The sequence below is a fragment of the Tachysurus fulvidraco genome, chromosome 15 (genome assembly GCF_022655615.1).
Source record: "Tachysurus fulvidraco isolate hzauxx_2018 chromosome 15, HZAU_PFXX_2.0, whole genome shotgun sequence".
Classification (NCBI taxonomy): domain Eukaryota; kingdom Metazoa; phylum Chordata; class Actinopteri; order Siluriformes; family Bagridae; genus Tachysurus; species Tachysurus fulvidraco.
Window position 1 is genome coordinate 16,425,740 of NC_062532.1, and position 22,679 is coordinate 16,448,418.

A 22,679-nucleotide genomic window follows, 5' to 3' on the forward strand; every position below is an offset into this window, starting at 1 on the left:
TAAATAGCCTTTTCTTCTGAATCACCTATTGTTTGCTTAGAATAAAAATAAATAAATTTAAAAAAACATTGCTTTTGTATGAATCAGATCGAATGATATCAAATCAATGGAATTTCTATGATAATCATTTTCATAGAAATTACTGTAAGTTTAATGTTTAACCATTTCTTCTCAAAGGGATGATACCTGTATAACTGCAACCTTTATTACACATCCATACATGTTATGAATGAGAACAAAGCGAACACGCCCTGGAATCTGATTGGATGCCGGAGATTCTGAAGGCGTGGTTATGCATAGCAGGTGACAGGCGTGAGCCACGCGCTCGGCTGAATGTTGAAGAGGTTACAGGGAGCGCGGCGTCACTGTGGGAACCAAGAGGCTGATCTACAGTCAGAGGAGGTTTAAGTGAGTCGTAGTGCTGTTTCTCTCAGTCGCTCAGAAGGCACCACTCTGTTTTGAGCTCCACAAACGGACTCTGTACGTTTTTACCCCGGTTTCTCGCTCACCGCCGCGCATTCTGGCCGTCAGCAGCGCATGGTGCTCGGCACTGCGGCTGTGCGCGCGCGGCTCCGACGGGGACGCAATCACCGGTGCGCTCATGGAGGGACAGGGACAGGGACAGATCAGTCGCTGTAAGATCGTGGTGGTCGGGGACACTCAGTGCGGCAAAACGGCACTGCTGCACGTGTTTGCCAAAGACAGCTATCCTGAGGTAAGGAACCTGGGTTCTCTTTTGGATTAAACTGATCAGAGGAGAACAACTTATCAAACACAAACATATCTACTGTACACACACAACGATGTGCCTTGTGCTTAAGGTGTTAAATGCCTCCTAGGGTATTTGGGGAAACCCAGTAAAGTTTTCCAGGTCAAGTGCATGTCGTTATGCGTCAACAGGTTCAAGAGATTTAATATGTTTGACTAAAATGTCTTTTCGGATAACAGCTGACTTTGGAATTGTGTATTCTTGGTACTGAAACAATCTGACCCTTAAAACAAGTCCTGTTCATTCTGCTTTAGTAATAGCATGCTATAATTAGATCTACTGTGTTGTACAGTATATATTTAATTTTTAAAGTGAAAATTCAGTAAACTTGCTTTTTTGTTTAAAAAAACAAAAACAAAATGTCTAATGGGACACTTATTCAATGTTCCCTATCTCATCTTTTAAAATTTAGAGTTTTTTGTAATTCAGAAATATTACAGTATCATATAAAGACAAAGTATATGACAACATTAAGAAAAAATAACATTTATTCATTAAGAGATTAAAATTAATTAAAAAGCATTATACATCAGCTAAAAATATATCAGTGAACAACTGAAATATAGTCTATGAGTTCACATGGCTAATCGTGTGACTGTAATAAATGAGGCGCATTATGGAATGTCACTAAACCACATATTGTCTCTGTTACATTAATACATCAGCTCAAAGTTATTTGGAAATTCATGCAAGTAAGATTACTCATACAGTGTGTCATGGATTTGGATTATAAAATGGCTCCCAGGGCTTCAGGTAAACAACGATTCTCAGCTAATCAGCATTGTCAGTTATTAGCATTATTATGGGTTATCAGGTTCCAGATTTCCAGAGAATAAATAGCTTAGACTAAAATAAATGTCAGTAGTATCATTTTCAGAAGTGGTGTAATGTCCGTTGAAACCGACCAGTTTTGTTGCTGTCTTCTTTAAAGCTGGCACAATTTAATGAGAGAAATCAGACCAAATGAACTGAAGGCCTATAATATTTATTCAAGTTGCATTTTTACTGTCTCAGTTTACCTGAAGAATATGAGGTCAATAAATGAGGGAGTATAAAATATAAAAAAATAAATAATAAAAAGTTACAAAACAGATCCGGTACATGTAAGTGAGGACTAAAGCTTAAATAGTTAGCTTATTATTTTCCTAATAAAGCACATGCTGAAGAAACCTACTCCTCTATTACCACAACAATTTCCTGATACTAATTTTCAATGAAATATTTAAAAGCACATTGCACGTTTAACAGTTTATAGTTACATTTAATATTGTGGAACATATGTGAAGCAAATTCCTTAAGCTACAAATAGTCACTCCCTCACCATCCTGACTTTTCCCCTCTTTACAAGTCCATATCAAAAATGAAGACTCCCCTGTGGAGGAAAACTTACTGCTGTTATAACTCAGCAACACTGTAGACTCCTTTCCTTCTGTAAATGTCGCTTTACAGAATCCATCATTATGTTGAACAATATTTTCAAATGAAACATTATTTAAAAGCGGTTTGATTATGTGGAAAGTCTGTTATAACTACATATGATGGTGAACAAGTGGAGTTGTTCTGGTGGTCATCTAGACAAAAAAAAAAAATAAAAGAAATCATTACAGTATCTTTATTTGAAGTTTACATTGTAGATTTCTAGCCAGAGTTGTTCCTGCTGTGGATTTGTACTCTTGTGTACCACTAACAGACCTGCATCCTGTGACTTTAATAAACAGGAAGAATTTTACAAGGTCGCTTGTTCATTTAAGCAGTAGGGTGCTAAACCACATGTTGCTGTCTGTTATGTAATGAATACATAACCACAAAGTAATTTGGAGACTGTAAGTGTAGTGCGGAGAATGTAAAATGTTCAAGTGTCTGTTTTTACTCAAAACAATTGAAAGTCATTTTCTGTTTGAGTGATTCTTTAGGAAAAGAAATAAAGATGTGATCTTAACATTTCAGTGTATTATAGTATAAAAACATTTCATAAACATTTCAGTGTATTATAGTGAAAAAATTTTAAAAAGTAATATTTTAATTACAAATCTGACTTAAAAAGGACCAAAATCTAGAATGCTCTGCTTTTATCATCTGCCAAAGGCCTGGAGAGGGCATTTAATTACGGGACAGTTGCTGTCCATTGAACCCTGCCAAATTAATAAATAAACAATTAAATAAAGTAATTGAAACATTTTCTTCAGTGTTTGTGGATCAGTATAAAGTTATGATGATTCTCATCCTTCCAAACATGGCCACACACACACACACACACACACACACACACACACACACACACACACACACACACACACACACTTTAATACTGTATACATGAAAGACCTTTTTTAACAATGATTACAAAAAAACGGTCAATAGAGAGGACGTATATTACAGCACTTTGTTTTCTGCCTTTGCAGAGCTATGTGCCCACAGTGTTTGAAAACTACACTGCAAGCTTTGAGATTGACAAACACCGGATTGAGCTGAACATGTGGGACACGTCAGGTGAGTACAGTGTATTTGACAGCTCTAATGCAAAGCTCCAAGCCAGCAAAATGAGAAGTTTCATCAGATCTGAAGCTGTGAAGTCCAAAATCTGTGTGAATGTGTTCCTAGTATGGATGGAGATGGATAAATAGGTGGATGGATGGATGGATGGATGGATAAATGGATGTATAAATTGATGGATAGATGAATGAATGGGTAGAATAGATAGATGGAGGGATGGGAAGATTGGATGGATGAATAGATGGATGAATGAGTTGATGAATGGATAGATAGATGGTAGACTGGATGAATGGATGGATGGATGGAAGAATGAGTATACTGGATGGATGAAATACTAGCACTGACAAGGGTCTTTTGCATGCTCTTACTTGAGATAAAAAGCTTGCAAGCGAGTAGTTTGTGTCGTTGGTGTAATAAATGTAATCTGAGAGCCTGTGAAACCCCATGAGTGTCTAAGTGTGTGTATGTGTACAAGACTTAACTGGAACTTGTAGTAAGCACAGGTCCAGTGACTTTTAATCAAAAGTAAAGGTCAAAAGTATTGGAAGCTTATGATACACCTTGTCCAAACTGATGAGAATTTTGAAAACCAAGGAAAAAAACAACATGCCAGCTTAGTTACCAGTGGAATGATCTGCATTGGATTTTTGATTGTTATATATTTTCTAATCATAAGTTAAATATGTGTTGATTGATAGTGTTTCCAAAAATTATTCAACCTAAAGATCCTTACCTAATGACCTAAAGATCATCTTTATTGTTTCAAAACCTCAATAATCTTGATATAATGCTGCTGTTCTCAATAAACATTTTATATGAAAGTAATTTTTTACTAAAAGACTTCAGATTAATTACCAGAAATTGAATCAACATTGGGGGGCACGGTGGCTTAGTGGGTAGCACGTTCGCCTCACACCTCCAGGGTCGGGGTTCGATTCCCGCCTCCGCCTTGTGTGTGCGGAGTTTGCATGTTCTCCCCGTGCCTCGGGGGTTTCCTCCGGGTACTCCGGTTTCCTCCCCCGGTCCAAAGACATGCATGGTAGGTTGATTGACACCTCTGGAAAATTGTCCGTAGTGTGTGAGTGAATGACAGTGTGTGTGCCCTGCGATGGGTTGGCACTCCGTCCAGGGTGTATCCTGCCTTGATGCCCGATGACGCCTGAGATAGGCACAGGCTCCCCGTGACCCGAGGTAGTTCGGATAAAGCGGTAGAAAATGAATGAATGAATGAATCAACATTGGGGAAAACAGAGAATGCATGCTTTGAATGTTTCAAGACTTCTGCTTTGATTACAAACATTTGAAACCGTCTTTCTACTAATGACTCCTATTGTGAATGCAGAAAGTATGAATCGGTGAGGCATTGCTAAACAAAGTTTGTACGTCCATCCTTACAGCAGACCAGATAATCTTATGATCAATTGTGTGGTTCATAATGCTGTGCTTTTTGATGAATATCTATTTGAGCACGTTTCTTCTTCCACCTTTATCTGGATTCACCCATTTTCATACATAGACACAGCGTGCTCCCAAGATAAATGGCTAGTTCTGTAACACATTATGGTTTCCTACAAGTTAAAAGGGTGTTGGCTGGTTAAAAGCTCATGCATGTCATTGCATCTGCTGACTAAGTGTTGACTTACTAACTCCGATGAATTCAAACAGAATTGTCATTGATCAAGTTTTTCCTGTTTTTTGTTTTTGCTTAAAAATTGTACTGATGGTAAAAGTTTCATTGAAGGATAGAGCATTAACACTGGTACATACATTACATTTGCGGCATATGGCAGACGCCCTTATCCACAGTGACTTACATTTTCATATCTTTTTCATACAAATACCTTGCCCAGGGGCCCAGCAGTGGCAGCTCAGTGGACATAGGAATCGAACTCACAACCTTCCAGTCGGTAGTCCAACACCTTATCCACTAGGCTACCACATCCCTTTTTGTATTGTTGTACCTAATCATGCTTATCCATTTCCTGGGACTTTGCCCCTGTTTTTCTTCCAATCTGGTCACTTGTGAATTCCCCCTACCAACCAGTTTTCTCGTCATATTATAGCTATCAACCAGGAAAGTTCAGGTGCTAACACATGCTTCCTGAGGCACAAGAAGCAAGCTACATTATGTCCCAAGGCAGAATGACACACTTTACGAGAATGCTATCTACCCTCTTCCACATACATGAGTTCACACATGTCAATGACTGGCCTGTGACTGTGATTGACAGGAGAGAGTACTTTACATCATTTCTCCTTCCCAAACAACATGGCCAATTTTGCCAATTTGTGATCTATTGATGAAAGGTCAAACATGTGCCACTCTGAAGCTGTTCACTGACTTTCTAATAATAAAATAATGAACTTCTTGGTGAAAAGAAAGCTTTCAAATTAATGAGAGAGGGGGAGAACCTGACACTGAAGGGTAAACAGAAGGTTGAGCTTGATCTTCCATACAGCAACAGTCTGGCTTTAAAGCGTAAATGTTGTTTAAATGTTTCTTTCAGAAGTTGAGTCTAATTAGTTGGTGAAAGCTTCGTGAACATATTTTCTGCAGAAAAAGTTGAAAAGTGAAAGCACTTACTACTTTTTTTATGCTTGGAAAGTGGTTAACTCTACCAAGAGCAGTAAACAGCTATAATGAGCTGGGTTGTCTTTTATAATTGTTTTTAAATAGACTTTTTCATTATGAAATATGGCTTTATGGATTTAGTCAGGTCTTCAGACCCTGTAATTGCCAACATGTTGGTGTGTTAACAAGAACCTCAGGAGAAGTCTGTAAGGTGCACACTGGGAACAGCTTTCTGTGTGTGTGTGTGTGTGTGTGTGTGTGTGTGTGTGTGTGTGTGTGTGTGTGTGTGTGTGTGTGTGTGTGTGTGTGTGTGTGTGTGTGTGTGTGTGTGTGTGTGTGTGTCAGAAGCGATCTTGGCATGCGGGCTGTTAAATTGGAAGGCTGCTCACACACTTGTCCTGACATTTAGAAGTTTCTCAGTGACTGTGACATATAAAACTCTCATTTAAAGCCAGTGGGGTATTTCCTCACCCTGTAATAATGTTGTTCTGATTTTTCCCCCTTTATGTGCTCTTTTTTGCCATGGGAAAACTGGTTCTGTGGTTGTCTCCTGGGAGCGGTCTGTCGGAGGATAAATCTTTCTCCTTTAGGCCTTGGGAACAGACTTTATAGTTTTCAAAACAAGTAGGTAGGCTTGGATAGCACCCAAATTTTGCTTAGTCTATAAAAAATGGACTGTGCGACCATATGAGGTACCTGGCTTTGAATTCTGTGTTTACTATACAAGTACAACTATACAACACTGATTAATGGTGGGGTCCCATAACTCAATGTTCGAAGCTGTACAAATATATAATGCCTAAAAAAGTCAAGAGATGTAATATTTGTAAATATGTAAAGGCTGATTGAAACATTTACACTAAATTATATACAATTCATCACTTCTCTCTCTATGCTTTTGGCTGAAGTGCCTCCTCTGGACTTACGACAGCAGTCATACTGGTAATGTTTTATTTAGAAATCAATATGTGGCTTGTTGCCTATTTATATTTCATCCATTATTTCTGTATAAATCGACCTTACAACTTTTCTCAAAGGACATGATTCAGCTTGTTGTTCCTTGTGTTAGGTCCAAGCTGGAAAAAAAAGGTTTTAATTTTAATGCCTCATCAATGTAGAACAACTTATGGGAAGACTTGAAACATGCTGTGCTCCGTTCGCTGAGATTTATTTATTAATTAGTATTTTTATTATTTCCAAATGAGTTTATTTGGATGATTATAGTATACATATTATAGTACACACACACACACACACACACACACACACACACACAACCCTTTGTATACTATAATCAATATTATACTATTTAGTGGTGTGTGTGTGTGTGTGTTTGCATGCCTTTTCTGACTGTGCTGACCATCTGGAGAATCGGGCCAATAATTAAAAAGCGATATTGTTGCATACTAATGAGGTCCCCGTGTGTTGGGTTTCAGTTTGCATGTCATATCCATGTGAGAGCATGTTTTTTGCCAAAACAGCTGAGTGGTGAGGCCAGTCTGTCTCACTTCCTGTCTCCCTCCCTCTCTCTGTCCCTCCCTCTCTCTGTCTCTTTCTCTCTCCTTGTCTGCCTGTCTGTCTGTCTGCCTGTCTCTCTCTCTCTCTCTCTCTCTCTCTCTCTCTCTCTCTCTCTCTCTCTCTCTCTCTCTCTCTCTCTCTCTCTCTCTCTCTCTCTCTCTCTCTCTCTCTCTCTCTCTCTCTCTCTCTCTCTCTCTCTCTCTCTCTCTCTCTCTCTCTCTCTCTCTGTCACTGGAGTTTGTTTATGGGTTCCAGATCACGTCTCTGCTTAACTGGGCAGAAATTCAGAGGATTCCCAAGCACTATCTGACCTTTTATTTTGAGGTCCTTGTCCCTCCCCACTTCCTCATGTCCTTCCATTTTCAATATTTATTTTTTTATTTATATTTAAACCATTTGCTTTTTTTCTTTTAAACATAACCTCTATCAACAGTATATAAATTTACTTGGAGGTCTATGAAAAGTTGGCCTGCTTTTTTAATTTTTTTATTATTATTATTATTATTATTATTATTATTATTATTATTATTATTATTATTATTATTATTATTTTAAATAAAAAATAGTTTCATGGATTTGACGGCCTGTTAAGCTCCAGTTCTATTTAATGTTGCTTTTCTGAGATGGGTCTCTATGAGATCTGTAACATGGTGTGGTCAATAAACTGCGTGGTCCTTTTGGAGCATGAATACCTCAGAAGTGTTATGTGGCAAAGTGTAATGAACTGAGATTACTTTTTTCTGCGCTGCTCCAGTGATGGAAAGTTGTAAGGTACAAGTTGCACTTTAGTAAGACTTTCAGGTCTGCCTCAAAACCTTTATTGTTGGAGTACAAAGGTATTGCAACACACAGCGGTAGCTACTATAAAAACATGGTATTATCAGACAATGTACTATGATAACGCCAACTACTGAGCCACTTTCATTCTTATATATTATTTTCTGGTTAGCAGTTTCTCTATTTCCCTGCCAATATCAATGATTAATTATTGAAAAGATTTTAAAATCCATTATATGTTTAATATAAATATGAGGTTAAATATGCTGTTCTACAACTAGTTACAGTTCTAGTGATCTGTTGTTTGTGTTTAAGTGACCTCAAATATTCGTTTAACTTCAAATGAGTTTTTTCTGATATTATATTAAAAGCAAAATCATAGTTTGGTCTTCCGAGAATGGCTTCCATCCATCCGTTTTCTGTCTGTTCACAAAGAGTCTGGAGTCTATTCCAGGGGTCTCTGGGTACAAGACATGGGACAACCTGAACGGGGTGCAAACCCAACGTAAGGCAGAATCACGCACCAATTCACACACTATGGACAATGTAGAGATCTACAACACCTGAGGAAACAGGAGAACTTTGGAGGAAGCATGCAAGTTTTTAACACACAGGGTGAAGGTGGCAATCGAACTCATAACCCCAAAGAGGTGTGAGGCAAATGTGTCAACACCTAATCCACCATGCCACCATGCGATTGACCTGAAATTACAAGACACACAGTGCTGCCATAAGAATACTTAAATAAAAAAGCCATGATAAAGGCAGTGAAATAAAAAACATTAAAATACAGTACAAAATGTAGGACCTGTGCTTTAAGTCGTGTCATCAGAATATATTTATAGCAAAGTCTTTTTTAAAAATCTACCTCGTTAAAATCTTGTCCATCATTATCCTAGTTTCTGTATCTAAAATGATGTCAGTTAACTAGTTAAAGCCCACAATACAATAACCATGAGACAAATACACTGCAAAAATGTTAAGAAAATCTTCACCAGTGAAAATATCATTTAGTCATATGTGTATTTCATATTTCCCATATTAAATCTAGTCATTTTTTTTTGTATGGATATGTTTTTCAAACTATTTCAAACTTAAAATTAGTAAAACAGTGACTAGAAATAGGATTTATAACTTTATAATTAATATAAAAATGTTATTTATTGCAGCACATATTTAAACAGAGTATTGTTATTGAATGAGAAAAATGCAAAATGTATTTGAAAATTTTCTGATTCATTAAATAAAATTAAAAGACAAATATATTATATAAAAATAGAACTAATAATTAAGTTTTAATAACAGAATTAATAAGAATAATAATACATATATAACTGAGTTCTGAGAAAACAGGATTTGTTGTTGTTGTTATTTTAGTTTGACCTTCATTCAGCTGCACCGGATAAATAGGTTGAATAAGTTGAAAAAGACTGATTGAACAAAAAAAAAAACAGGATGTACTGATTGTATCACGAATCACGAGTGCACTCGCATCTCATGTTAGACGTGCTGTATCTGTGATAAGTGTGTGTGTGTGTGTGTGTGTGTGTGTGTGTGTGTGTGTGTGTGTGTGTGTGTGTGTGTGTGTGTGTGTGTGTGTGTGTTTTGTTTTTATGGTTAACAAACTGCCATTTTCATGCTTAAATCTGAACCTTCGACTATTGGAAATGACACCATGTATATACAAACATGCATGCATGCGCACACACACACACACACACACACACACACTCTACACACTCTACCCATTTTTTGTTTCTCTCTGTATTGTGGAGATATGAGGGTGTACTCATTGCAGCTAAACTAATCAGAGTGACACATTCATGCTTATATTTGAATCTATAATAGCATCTTGTAGACACACACACACACACACACACACACACACACACACACACACACACACAAGAATAACAATTAGCACTACTTTTTACAGAATTCCAGTATTCGCTAGAACTGATTTAAGCCACCAACGCAAATCTATAGTATACTTGCATATTCTCAGAGGTGGGCATCAACATGCTACGTGTTCTTGTTGACGTTTAACTAATCTTTCCTACAAATTAGCGAATTGTACTTGAAAGACTAGGTTTCACTTCAGCTGTGTTCCTAACTCTACAAGTATTCCTTCTATTTGCTTTTATAAATGTTTTTTTTCCCACCGAAGATAGTTTAATTATTTAGCTTTCATTCACTTGTCATATCTTCACATCTCTGTTTATTCAGGACAAGGTCGTGTCTTAATCCACCAGTCAAATGTCGCTAATCGGTAGCATTGAGGTTGACAGCAGCTGAAATGGATGAATATATGGAGGAATTCAATTTCAGCTGTCCCAGACAGTATACTGAAACTCTTCACTGTGCAAAATAATATCGATATTCTTCATACTTTATTTAGTTTGAACCCTGAAAAACATTCATGCCTTCTAGAGCACGTCATGAGAAAACATTTATGCATGTGTGATAATGCTAAGCGCTAACATGAACTCTGTGACCTAGCGAGCAAACAGATTCCTCCACAGGCAAGAAATGTAACCTAAGTGTAAATTTTGGATATAAATTTAATTCGATTTAGTCTTTACAGTATATTAAATTATATAGTCATGTAAAACTAATTTCTTCAACTAAATTCGAACAGATAAACATGTGATTTCAGGTATGCTAATTCCAGATAACTAGCATTATATTAGTTTAAACAGATGCTAAAATATATGTGAGGCTTTTCTAGAAGGATAAACCTTTTTCAGTCAGAAATAGTACTGTGTTTACAACATTTGCAAAATAAGAAATTTGGTATCCAGGACAATAACTCCTGTACATTCTGAAAAACACTCAGGTCCTATTTATAATAATGTTTTATGCTACTTATGCATTAATACATGAGTTTAACTGATTGGGTTTCCTGCATTTATATAGCTTGAATGTTTTTTTAGATCGGATTCACCACCAGTATCACAATGTGCTCATCTTGAGCAGATCTGGGATCAGACTGACTTCTGCTTGATCCATGAGTATGCGTGTGAGATTTTTTTGGCCACTCTTACATTCTGTCATGTTCAGGCAGTGACGCACAACTGAGATACTCCCTGGCTAATTATAAAGGCAGAGATAGAGAAGATGAAACGGAACGAGTCACACAAACACAAACAAAAGTGTAGACTGGGAAAAGGAGCAGCTGGGGTCATCCATGGATAACGTGTATGCACACAGGGGGTGTTGGATTTGTTGCTGAGAGAACACAATGATGTACAGTACATCTGTGTGCTTCTTCAACACACATGCACATGGCAGAGGACGGTTTTGGGTTTGACAGCTTTTTGAGCGAGCAATCACAACGATCTAAAATGTAAGAGGTTGTTGTTTTCCTCCCTGACTATCTTCTTTTTCTTCTCTAAGCAGGCATCCTTGAGATCTTTTCCACAGGGGCTTACTCGACATGGACATGCTAGCGCTAAATCACTAACAGCTTTGATCAGCATTTAAGACTCACTCTCTCTCTCTCTCTCTCTCTCTCTCTCTCTCTCTCTCTCTCTCTCTCTCTCTCTCTCTCTCTCTGCTGAAAGCTTAGAATGTGTATTTTTTTTTCATGCTATTTTTTCATGCTCATGGTGGCCAGTGTCAACGCTGTACCCCTAAAAAAAATCACATCACATTGATAAGTCAGCTGTCACATATGACTTTTATCCTTCACCATGATCCCAGTGAATTCAGCTGATCTTTACCCTGAACCTGCAGTTCATGTAAATATAGACAAGCCTTCTTATTTCCCCAAACAACCTCAAGCCTCAGTTGAACAAAAGGGGCGGGGCTAAACTGCTCTGTTTAGCCTGCAGTTAATCTCAACCTACTGTCATTATTCAGATGGGCGTAATCGAGCCATAACGACAAACTAGCATGCTAACATTTACGGTCTTGTGTTTATGTTGTATTTACATCCTCAACACAAGCAAACTGTGAGGTCAGGGTAATAAATTTAAAATAAATATTACTATAAATGTATTGAAATAAGAAATACTATTTTATTACTTTATATGTATTATTTTAGATTTTATTTATTGAAATTGTATTATTATACATTAACGCTGATACTATGAATGGCCATGTTGTCTTGACTCACCTTCCAAAATTTGTCTTTGTCAGAGGTCAGAAAGCATCAGCTAAATGTTACATCATTTCCAGGCTGGACAAAATGTAATACAAAGCTTTAAATGAAAAATCTAGAGAGGCTTAGTGCATTTTTGAAAATGAAATATTACTATTGATTCAGAAACGTTTAAATGTTCCACAGTGTATTACGGAGCCACTGTGAAGGTTATTATTATCTGGAGTAATGAAGTCGATTAAAAGTGATGAGATGAGGCTGATCTGTAGAACTGAAACAAAATGTGATTTTATTTCCTGTCACATTCCTCAGTTTCAAATTTCACTTAATTTCACACCTTTGCACATACACACTAGGACTAGTTTTATATTCAGCTTTTATAATACTGTAAGTAAAGAACTCTATATCAACCTAAACCTGTATAATCTGTCTGTTTATATTATTGGATTCTTTTCTTTTATTTAGATGATGCATTTTTTTTCCCTGGAAAAAGTCCAGGCAATGACAGCAAGTCTTTAACTCAATATAAATTTAGATTATAATTTTTTTTAATTATACATACATTCTCCTAACAAAGTGGCCAGTGTATTTTATTATAAAGATCTCGGTCACTGGGACATTCATTGTTAAGTGTGGTGCCAGAATTAATGATGTATAAAATACATAGCAATGTGAATAAAAATGACTTTTTAAAATGCATGTTGAATCTCAGGAATGTGAGTGTCATCACAGCCATGGGATAAATCTAATAACCGCTGGGTTTAACACCTTGGTGCAGGTGACGGTGAAGGTCACAAATCATCTGTGAAGGGCTTTTGGGGTGTGTGTGTGTGTGTGTGTGTGTGTGTGTGTGTGTGTGTGTGTGTGTGTGTGTGTGTGTGTGTGTGTGTGTGTGTGTGTGTGTGTGTGTGTGTGTGTGTGTGTTTTGAGCTATATTTTTAATTGTGGTTGATACAGATGTTGAAGCAGCTGTGCTTAATTTGGTTAACTGCAGTGTATAGATGCTCAGCTCTCTCTCTCTCTCTCTCTCTCTCTCTGTAGTTTGTGAAAAAAAAGCACAAGAAAACCACAAGTTTGGTGAAGGGGGAAAAATTGAAACATTTCATTAAAATGCCTCTTCTCACCACTTTTTCCCATCTTGCCCACCACACTTGTCTTGCACCTGATGTGCTAATCACCATCGTCACCTTCCCTCCTTTACTTTATCCCTCTCTCAATCCATCATCATCCATCTGTCCTGAGGTGGAATTAAAATGACCCCTCACTCAGGGCACTTACTGCAGAGCCAAAGTCCTTTATTTCATCCGCCTTACTTTAATGGCTACATCACACAAAATTGTGCAAGTGTGCACACACACACACACACACACACACACACCACACACACACACTCAACCACACACACACACACACCACACACACACACACACACACACTCAACCACACACACCACACACACACACACACACACACTCAACCACACACACACCACACAAACACACTCAACCACACACCACACACGCATGCATGCACACAATGCCTTGTTACAAATGTAGATCCGTGATACTTGTTTGTGAATCTGAACCTTGTTCTCGTGTTCAGCCCAGAGACACGTGTTAACAGCAGGTGGTGTCTGTTTACACGCAGTGGCCATTGGTGAACCAGCACCTGTTTCCCTTCTTACTCTCCAGACTGTCTCTTGAACATTTTGGCCCTCCTTGGACTTGAACCTTATTTACCCTTGTGCTTGGACTTTCCCTATCTTACAGTCTCATCCTTTTCTTCCCAAAATGAGCGCATGATAATTTTGACCTCGTTTATGAAAAGCAACATTAGGTCAGATTTACCATCAACAAGCTATCCATCTGGCCACTATTCAAATAAGGGATGAAAATGAATTTAATTTAAATTAATGTATTCATCGATAGAGACTTAAAAGCACTTTTGTACGTCTCTGTATGCGGGAGTCTGCCAAATGCCGTAAATGTAAAAGTAAGATTAATATTCATTAAACTTCATGCCACAGATCTGTTAAGTTACAGTAGTTGGTGGATTTGTAGGAAGGTGCTGATTAATTTACTGTTGTTTAATTCATTTATCCAGAGCCCTTATACAGAAAGACATGCATTTATCTCATTCATACATCTGAGCACTTGAGGGTTAAGGGACAGTGTGAACAAGTTCAGCATTTACTTGAATGGTGTGAATAGGCATTAAATGACTCCACATTGGATGATAATTTATTTTCCATTCTTCTAGTACCTTTAAAATAGTAACTCGTTTTGCATCTCGTTGTATGACTCTCAAACTGGTGGAAACATGGGTCACTTGTGAAAAATGCCCGGCCTGCTGTTTCCTTGAGCCAACGGGTCTGGGTCACACTCTCGTCTTTCTGTTCTCAGACAGGATTTGAACTTTCTTTTGGCCAGGATCCTAACCCAAGCCTTCTAACTGGATCAGATGCTATAAACTACTTGTGATTTTGAATCTCAGTAAAATCTTAGTAGCACTGTTTATAATTCCATCACACTTGTAAGGTTATCATCTAGCCACTATACTTAAATCTTACTGTTCGGTTCATTATGATGAGAAATTTATGTTGTTCTAAAAACATCCAGCTTTTAACAGGCTAAAATGATCTGTGAAGGGAACAACTGGTGGTGTTATTTTCTGTTATTGATATGACTACAGAAGCTGTGAGTTCACCTATAAATATGGATGAAGTTCAAGTACAAAACATTTTATCTTCCTTTTTTCCTATTTTTTTATTATTATTGTGATTTTTAAGCCCCCCGGTGTTTGTGTTTTGTGTTTTAATCAGTATCTTCGGTAAGATATAGCTTGTGCCCTTGTTCTTGCATGAGTGTGCAAGTAAAACTAGTAATGCCATGGGGAAGATTTTGCTTTTATAATCCATCTGTTTGTAGTTTAGATTTTTTATTTCTTTTTGCTGTTGTTGACATTTCCTTATGTTTTGAGTTGTCGTGTTGCAGGCTGCATTTGCATTTTAGTGTTTATTCATTTTGCAGTTGTGTATATCATATTTTAATAGGCAAATTGTAAAACAATAGAATATTTCTTTGGACTGCACGGTTGCATTGACTCTGTACAGAAAGGAATCGTTCAGTTTTTCTCCCACGTCTCTTTGTTTATTCTTATGTGTGGGGATTTACAAAAGAATAAAGTGTCTACTTCATACTTCATTACTGTGAATATATAAGTGATGCAGCATCTTCTACATTACTTGAGTGTCTGTTTCCGGAAGCTTTAAGAGAAACTTTCTCGTGTACTAAACTGCACAGTGTCATAAAACCTGTATAACCTCCCGATGTTTACTTTTATTATTGTTTAAGAATATTTGTGTGTGTGTGTCTACAGGCTCTTCATATTACGATAATGTGCGGCCGCTGGCGTACCCGGACTCCGATGCGGTGCTTATTTGTTTCGACATCAGCAGGCCTGAGACTCTGGACAGTGTTACAAAGAAGGTCTGAAACATCTCTAGGCTTTCTCTCTCTCTGTCTCTCTCTCTGTCTCTCTCTCTCTCTGTCTCTCTCTCTCTCTCTCTCTCTGTCTCTCTCTCTCTCTCTCTGTCTCTCTCTCTCTGTCTCTCTCTCTGTCTGTCTCTCTCTCTCTCTCTCTCTCTCTCTCTCTCTCTCTCTCCTTTCCATAAACATAATACTAATGCAATTAACATTTCCTGCATTAAAGAACATGAACAAATGTTAATAAGAATAAAAATAATAATTAATAAAGTGTAAGTAGTTTTACAAAGTTACTAAAGTCCAGCACTAAATCCAGGACTAAAAATAAGTCCACATAAACAAGCACATATTAAATTTCAGCACATTCATTAACTCTGCTCCCTATGTGTAAATTTTAGATATGTGCTTCAGCCTCTGTTCTGAATTTTGCAAATAACAGCGAAAAACAAGTTTTTTAGACTTTGTCAGCTTACTGACTATTTGGCTTAATTAGTTTATTATGTAAAAAAAAGTAGTTTTCTTATTTAGTTACATATGGTGTATTAATGCTGAATTATTTGTTTGTTCATGTCGGTATAAAGGAAGTTAATGTAAGGGTCTAATAAAGTAATGTACATTTATGTAAGGCATTTATTACTACTAATTATTACTACAAATCTTTTATTACTACAATTATACTAAATTTAATTTTACACTGTTTCATCATCTACAACGTCATCATAGTTACATGGGTTTATTAACTAAACATCTAAATAATTAGGGAGTAAGGAATTATCTGGTTCAAAGGGCTATAAATGTGAACTTGAACACAAAAGCTCTTCTCTCACTCTCTTCAAAAAATATTTCCAGATATTCAGCCCTTAATCTTCCACCACCAAAAAGTCATGGGTTTGTGTACATCTCTCTATTTGTATAAAGGATTAAGTGAAATTGCTATTTTTCTTCTCTGAAGGTCAACAATTATGTGGTGTGCGCAGGGTGTGAGAACGGCCCTGCAGGGTTTAAGATGGAGAGGAGTTTAAGCTGTGTGGCCTGCCGTGTCTGTGCTTTAAAAGCAGCTGTGGAAAGGACATTCCCACGCTTTGGTAGTCTAATAGTTGTTTTGGCATGCCTAGCATTTAAGGCCGTTCTTTTGTCCAATCCAAGTGGAGCTTCGCCCTGTATTGTGCCTCAGCCCACGTGTGTTTACATCATGACATGACAGAGACAGTACATTCCTGTCTCTGAGCTCAGAATCACAGGCAGAGCAGCCCATGAGTTTAGAGAGTTTGTGATGATTCCTAACACACATTTGGTTTTTTGAGGTGCTGGTCTAAGAACTTTAGCTTGTCACCTCTGACCCCTCCCCATGTGGGTGGGGCTGAAAGGCGTGGAATGTGATGCTGTATTCTGACTGCACAGTGAGTGATGGTGCCGAGGGCTAAAAGATCACTGAGATGAGTTGATGGATGGCTGAACACATTCAGCTGGAGGGGAACAGTGGCATAACTGGCATAGCTAAGCCTGCTGGCCATAGAGCCCAGGACAGCGGTGTTGTTTAGATGTCTGAAGGAAACAACAAATTGGATGAAAAGCTACTAAAAAGAGAGAGAGAACAGAACAGAACACCAGACACAGTGTTTAGATAGATTTGAATGATTCCTTGCACATACTGAATATGTAACATGATATAACTAATTATAGAACAAGGTGCAAAAGTTTGTGTACCCTTAGGTAAGCATGACTAAAAAAAGATCTTTAGCAATATGTTTAATAATATTAATATTGTAGTTTATTTAATTTTATTTTATTTAAATTATTTTAAAAAAGAATTTGTATTAATTCCATATAATTTACTTTGTATTTAACAACAACAATAATAATAATAATAATAATAATAATAATAATAATAATAATAATAATCAATCAATCAATCAATCAATCAATCAATTAATTAATTAAGATTCCCGTTGTATACATGGTACAGACAAAATATATTACAGATGGGATTGAAATACACTGGAATATTTGTTATAATAATACAAAGATGAATACACTTACATACATATTCCATCACATATAAACCATATGCATATGCACATTACTTATGAATAATAAAACTCACACATATTAATTATAGATTATTGGAATGTAGCTGCTAACTGTTGTTTGTTTTTTTCCCTCTCACAGTGGCAGACTGAGGCTCAGGAGTACTGTCCCAATGCTAAGCTAGTGCTGGTAGGCTGTAAGCTCGACATGAGGACGGACGTCAGCACCTTGCGAGAACTGTCCAAACAGCGCCTGATACCTATCACACACGAACAGGTGAGAATGAACGTGCACTTGAGGGAAATGAGAAAAAAAGAAGTGTGGAGGCTTTGCAATAAGTAGGAGAGAGGAAAACTATCGCTTTTAATATTACTGTTTACACAGATACTGCAACGGGTCTCGCCAGAGAGATGGCTCAATCTCATCTTTCTTTCTTTCCCTCTCTCTCTCACACACATACACACACACCAAGCTAAATGAGATGCTCTGAGAGGAGCTGACAGACGGTAGTGTTAGATTCGATTTGAATGAGTCTATCCAGGCTGTTTAATATTAATGCCTGGGATTTAGCAAATTGAAGAAGGAAAGCAACAGCAGACTTTGATGAAAAAGTGCAGCCAAGACCAAAAATATACAACTTGTTAGTGAGAAACTTCCTTAAACCTGACTATTACTTCCAAATGTTAAATAAATAAGTCTCTACAGAGCCATCACTACATCTACAATCAATACTAATGTATTACACACTTAAAAATATACAGAGAGTCTGTCATGCATGTCCCTCTGTAGATTGTTACTACAGAAATGATGATAACATTAAATTGAGTGCATTAATAGAAACCTGTGATTAGCCTTGAATCTGGATCCACTATCATCGCTGCTGTTACATAATATTTATCAACACATATTGACCAATCAGAGTAGAGAATTCATCAATGGGGATTAAAATGGATTTATGCAGGGGAAGTGAGCTGGGGACCGACAGAAAGTGGATTATGTCCCATAGTGTTTTATTAATGTAATACCAAAGTGATTTGCCAACATTTGTAAGTTTTAACTTTATTATGGAATGATACATCGCCAATCGTCAAGGAATGAACTCCACTAGACCTCTGAAAGTGTGCTGTGGTATCTGCCACTAAGATGTTAGTCCTATAAGTTCTATATGAGCCTCTGTATGGATCATGCTTGTTTGCCCAGTAAATCGTATAAATGCTTGATCCGATTGTGATTGGGAATGTAGAGACCAAGTCAACACCCAGACCATTCCTGAAAAAAAAAACAATTTTTGCAGTTTGGCAGGGAGCATTATCTGACTGAAAAAGCTCACTGGCATTAAGGAAGAGGTGTACTTGGTTTACAACAATGTTTAGGTAGGTGGTGCATCAAAGTAACATCCACAGGAATGCCATGACCAGAGGAAGAACTTTGCCCAGAGCATCACACTGCCTTCTCCTCTAGTCCATCCTCGTAACTCACATACATCTGGCTATTTATATGATTTTAAAGAAACTTAGATTTATCAGACCAGGCCATCTTCTTCCACTTCCCCATTTTCCCGTTCTGATGCTCAGTTGCCGATTGTAAGTGCTTTCAATTGTCAGCATGGGCACTGTGAGTGGTGAGTGTTTATGCAGCCCCATACAGAGCAAACTGCAATTCACTGTGTGTTCTGTCAGCTTCCTATTATCACCACATGCCTCATGCATCATTGAGCCTTGGGTGCCAATGACCCTGAAGCTGGTTCTCTTTTGATCATCTTTCTTTGTACCACTTTTGGTAGGTACTAAACATTGCAAAGTCCACAAGAACTGTCGATTTAGAGGTGCTCTGACATAGTCGTCTTTTCATCGCGATTTGTTAATGCCACTTATTGCCCATTTGTCCTGTTTCCAACACATTAATTTTGAGGCACAACTTTCTACCTAATATCTCTTACTGTTTTACTGTTCTGGCTGAATGGTGTATTTCTGCACTATAAATACCAGATTTCCTTTTAAAGTTTTGTCAGTTTCAGTAGTGTGTCATGAGGCATAAGCTAGTGAGAACAAAAGTGTTACTATAACAGACACCAAAGTAAACACTGCACCAACAAAACAGGATTCATTTTCATTAGGAGAACTGTCAACTCTGTATCTACATCAGAGAGTGGAATTTGTTTTCTTATGCACTCATCTCTGTGCATAAGCTGTAACACTTGCTCTGACAACTACGCGCTTGCTAATACACACACACACACACACACACACACACACACACACACACACACACACACACACACACACACACACACACACACAGGCTCAAAAAGCTATAGCAGGATTGTCTTTCAGTCATGTGTGAGCTTCCTGTTATAACAAGGCAGATAAACATGGATAAAGGCTAACGGAGCAAGAAATTCCGATAGAAAACTAGTCCAAATAGATATCACTAATATCTTTAATTCCTAAATACACCATGCTGATCAATTAGCATTTACAGTATCGTACCAGTAGTGCTGTATAGTATTAGTATTTACAATATAGTATCAGTAGTACTAAATAGTACCAATGTGTCGGTATAGACTGCCGGAAGCAAAGGATTTATTAAGATAAACGTACAAAAGTTCACAGCTCTACAAACGCAACTGATCCATTTGACATGTTCATGGTCCGCACCACAGATGAACTACACAACGGAACGAAATACCAACTTTAGTATATTGAGAGATGCATTAGCGCTCATATACAATTTGATCAACAAAATAGAATATTCCACCATAACAATATATCAATTTTCTATTTCTGTGTTGTTGTTTTTTTTTTTTTTGTAACACCAAGGAATACGAAATCAGACAGTTAAGCTCATAATTACAGGACAGGAAAGTGAGAGTAGGAGGGAGAGAGGGACGTACAGCAGTAGGTCGCTGGTGGGAAATGAAAGGAAGAAAAAAAAGAAGCCAGGCAGCGTTTATTTTTATCTAGGCAGCATTTTTGTTATACCTGTCATTCATAGTAGGAGCTTGAGAGTGCAGTTCATAGCTCGCTACCTCTAGAATGGAGAGAGTTGCAGAGAGAACGAGGAGGTGAGAAAGAAATGGGAAAAGGTTCTTGGGGAGAAAATGGGGGGAAAAAGCTGTGACCCATCGTGTACAATAACTAGTGGTGTTGTATAACTCACATCTTGTTCAGGGTTGTGGTGGGTTCAAAGCCTATACCAGGAACTCAGGGTCTGAAACAAGCAGCTTTCACACTGGTAGTTTAGTCTGAATCAGAGCACGTTTTGCATGTAAAAGCTGTCATGTGGAGCTGGACGCTCACCGCAATACTGAACCCGAGACAACCTGTAGGAATACAGCTCATATTCAGGTTTGCGCTTGTTCAGATAGCCATGTAGCCTGCACATGTGTTTTAGCCTTTGAAGAAATCCACAATTTCCACAACGCACATGTACCATGAGTGACAGGGGAACATTCTGGGTCAAACACAGAGCTGACCAGCCTTACTGCACATAACAGAAAAACAATAAATATGAAGAGTCATGTTGTTTTCTCCATGCATGTTTTTGATGATGCAAGATGAAGGCAAATGTGGTTCAATAGAATCAAGTCAGTCGTAAACAAGACCAAGAGGAAATGTGCCCGGTGTGAAGACCACATAAAACCAAGACGTGTCTGTTTTTTCACTGGCGCTGTGAGGCTAATGTATTTACCCAAAAAATATTCTATAAACATCTGCATCAGACCAAATCCTGTTATTCATTAATGTCACATTAAACACAATATTACTGTAATCTATAAACACGAAAAACCTTCACAATGTAGCAGAACTCGACCATTTCAGATAACCAGAATCACTTTTTTCCCTTTGGTATCTTTCTCCCAGCCTGCCCTCATTTCCCAGCGTGTTCAGGTCACACCAGAATTACGGTAATTATCAAGAATAAAGGCTTAAGAAATTCTACTCCGAGTATTTCTTATCCTCGAAAATGGAAATGAGTTGTTTCTATGGCAACACCTACAGCTGCTAAACTTTATTATCAGTGATAGGGAATGTTTCATTGGCATGTACACAGTTAAATCCCCTATTTAATGCATTCCTACTACTGCATATAAATGTTGAAGCTGCTGCCCACTTGTTAATTGTTGTTGTGTGTTTATAAAGTTACATCATTCTGGTGAGAAAAGTTCAGATCATCTCCATACAGTAACTATGAGTTCAGTAAAGCCTTTTTCAAGACTGATTTACTGTGGAAAAGAGGAAAGTTGGTTTGGTAAAGAGGTTTACGGATCTATTAGTCGATGTGCTAAGTGAAAAAAACGTGTGCATGTAAATTTTCATTCTTGTGTTGCCTTTCAGAAGCAGATAGAGATTTCACACAGCCTGAAGTGCAAAGAAATGTTATAATGTACACAAAATAAACCAACATTAATAACACACTCTCTCTCTCTCTCTCTCTCTCCCTCTCTCTCTCTCTTTAGGGCAGTCTGAGGGCACGAGACCTTGGTGCTGTGGCGTACGCCGAGTGTTCGTCTCGCACGTGCGTAAACAGCGTGCGAGACGTCTTTCACATCACCACTCTCGCCTCCGTCAGGCGTCCCGGCCTCAAACGCAGCTCCTCTCGCCGCACCCTCAAGCGCATATCCCATCAGCCCTTGCTGCCAATTAACTCCCGCACCACACCCCTCGAACCCTCCCCTACACTCAGGAAGGACAGAGCCAAGAGCTGCAACGTCATGTAGAAATAAATGCAGCAAACCCAAAAACAAATAAACACAGCTGTGTCCTGTCCTTCTAATCTGGATTTCTCACAGCTGTGGTCTGTTGTGAAATTACAATTCTATGCTTTTATGCTGTACAAATGTGCTAAAGAATGCAAGACAGGACTACTTACTAACCAGTTGTTGTTAATTATTTTGTCACTAAAAGGAAAAAGAATAGAGAATTTATTGGATTA

At 37.8% G+C, this 22,679-nt stretch overlaps 1 protein-coding gene across 1 annotated transcript; it reads left to right on the plus strand.

Annotated features, from left to right (window-relative positions):
• Positions 1-292: 292 nt before the first annotated feature.
• Positions 293-22,679, plus strand: rnd2 (Rho family GTPase 2). Its single transcript, XM_047801189.1, has 5 exons — positions 293-715; positions 3,172-3,259; positions 15,610-15,719; positions 17,886-18,020; positions 22,204-22,679. The coding sequence occupies exons 1-5, from the start codon at positions 602-604 to the stop codon at positions 22,462-22,464; spliced, it is 708 nt and encodes a 235-aa protein (XP_047657145.1). The 5' UTR covers positions 293-601; the 3' UTR covers positions 22,465-22,679.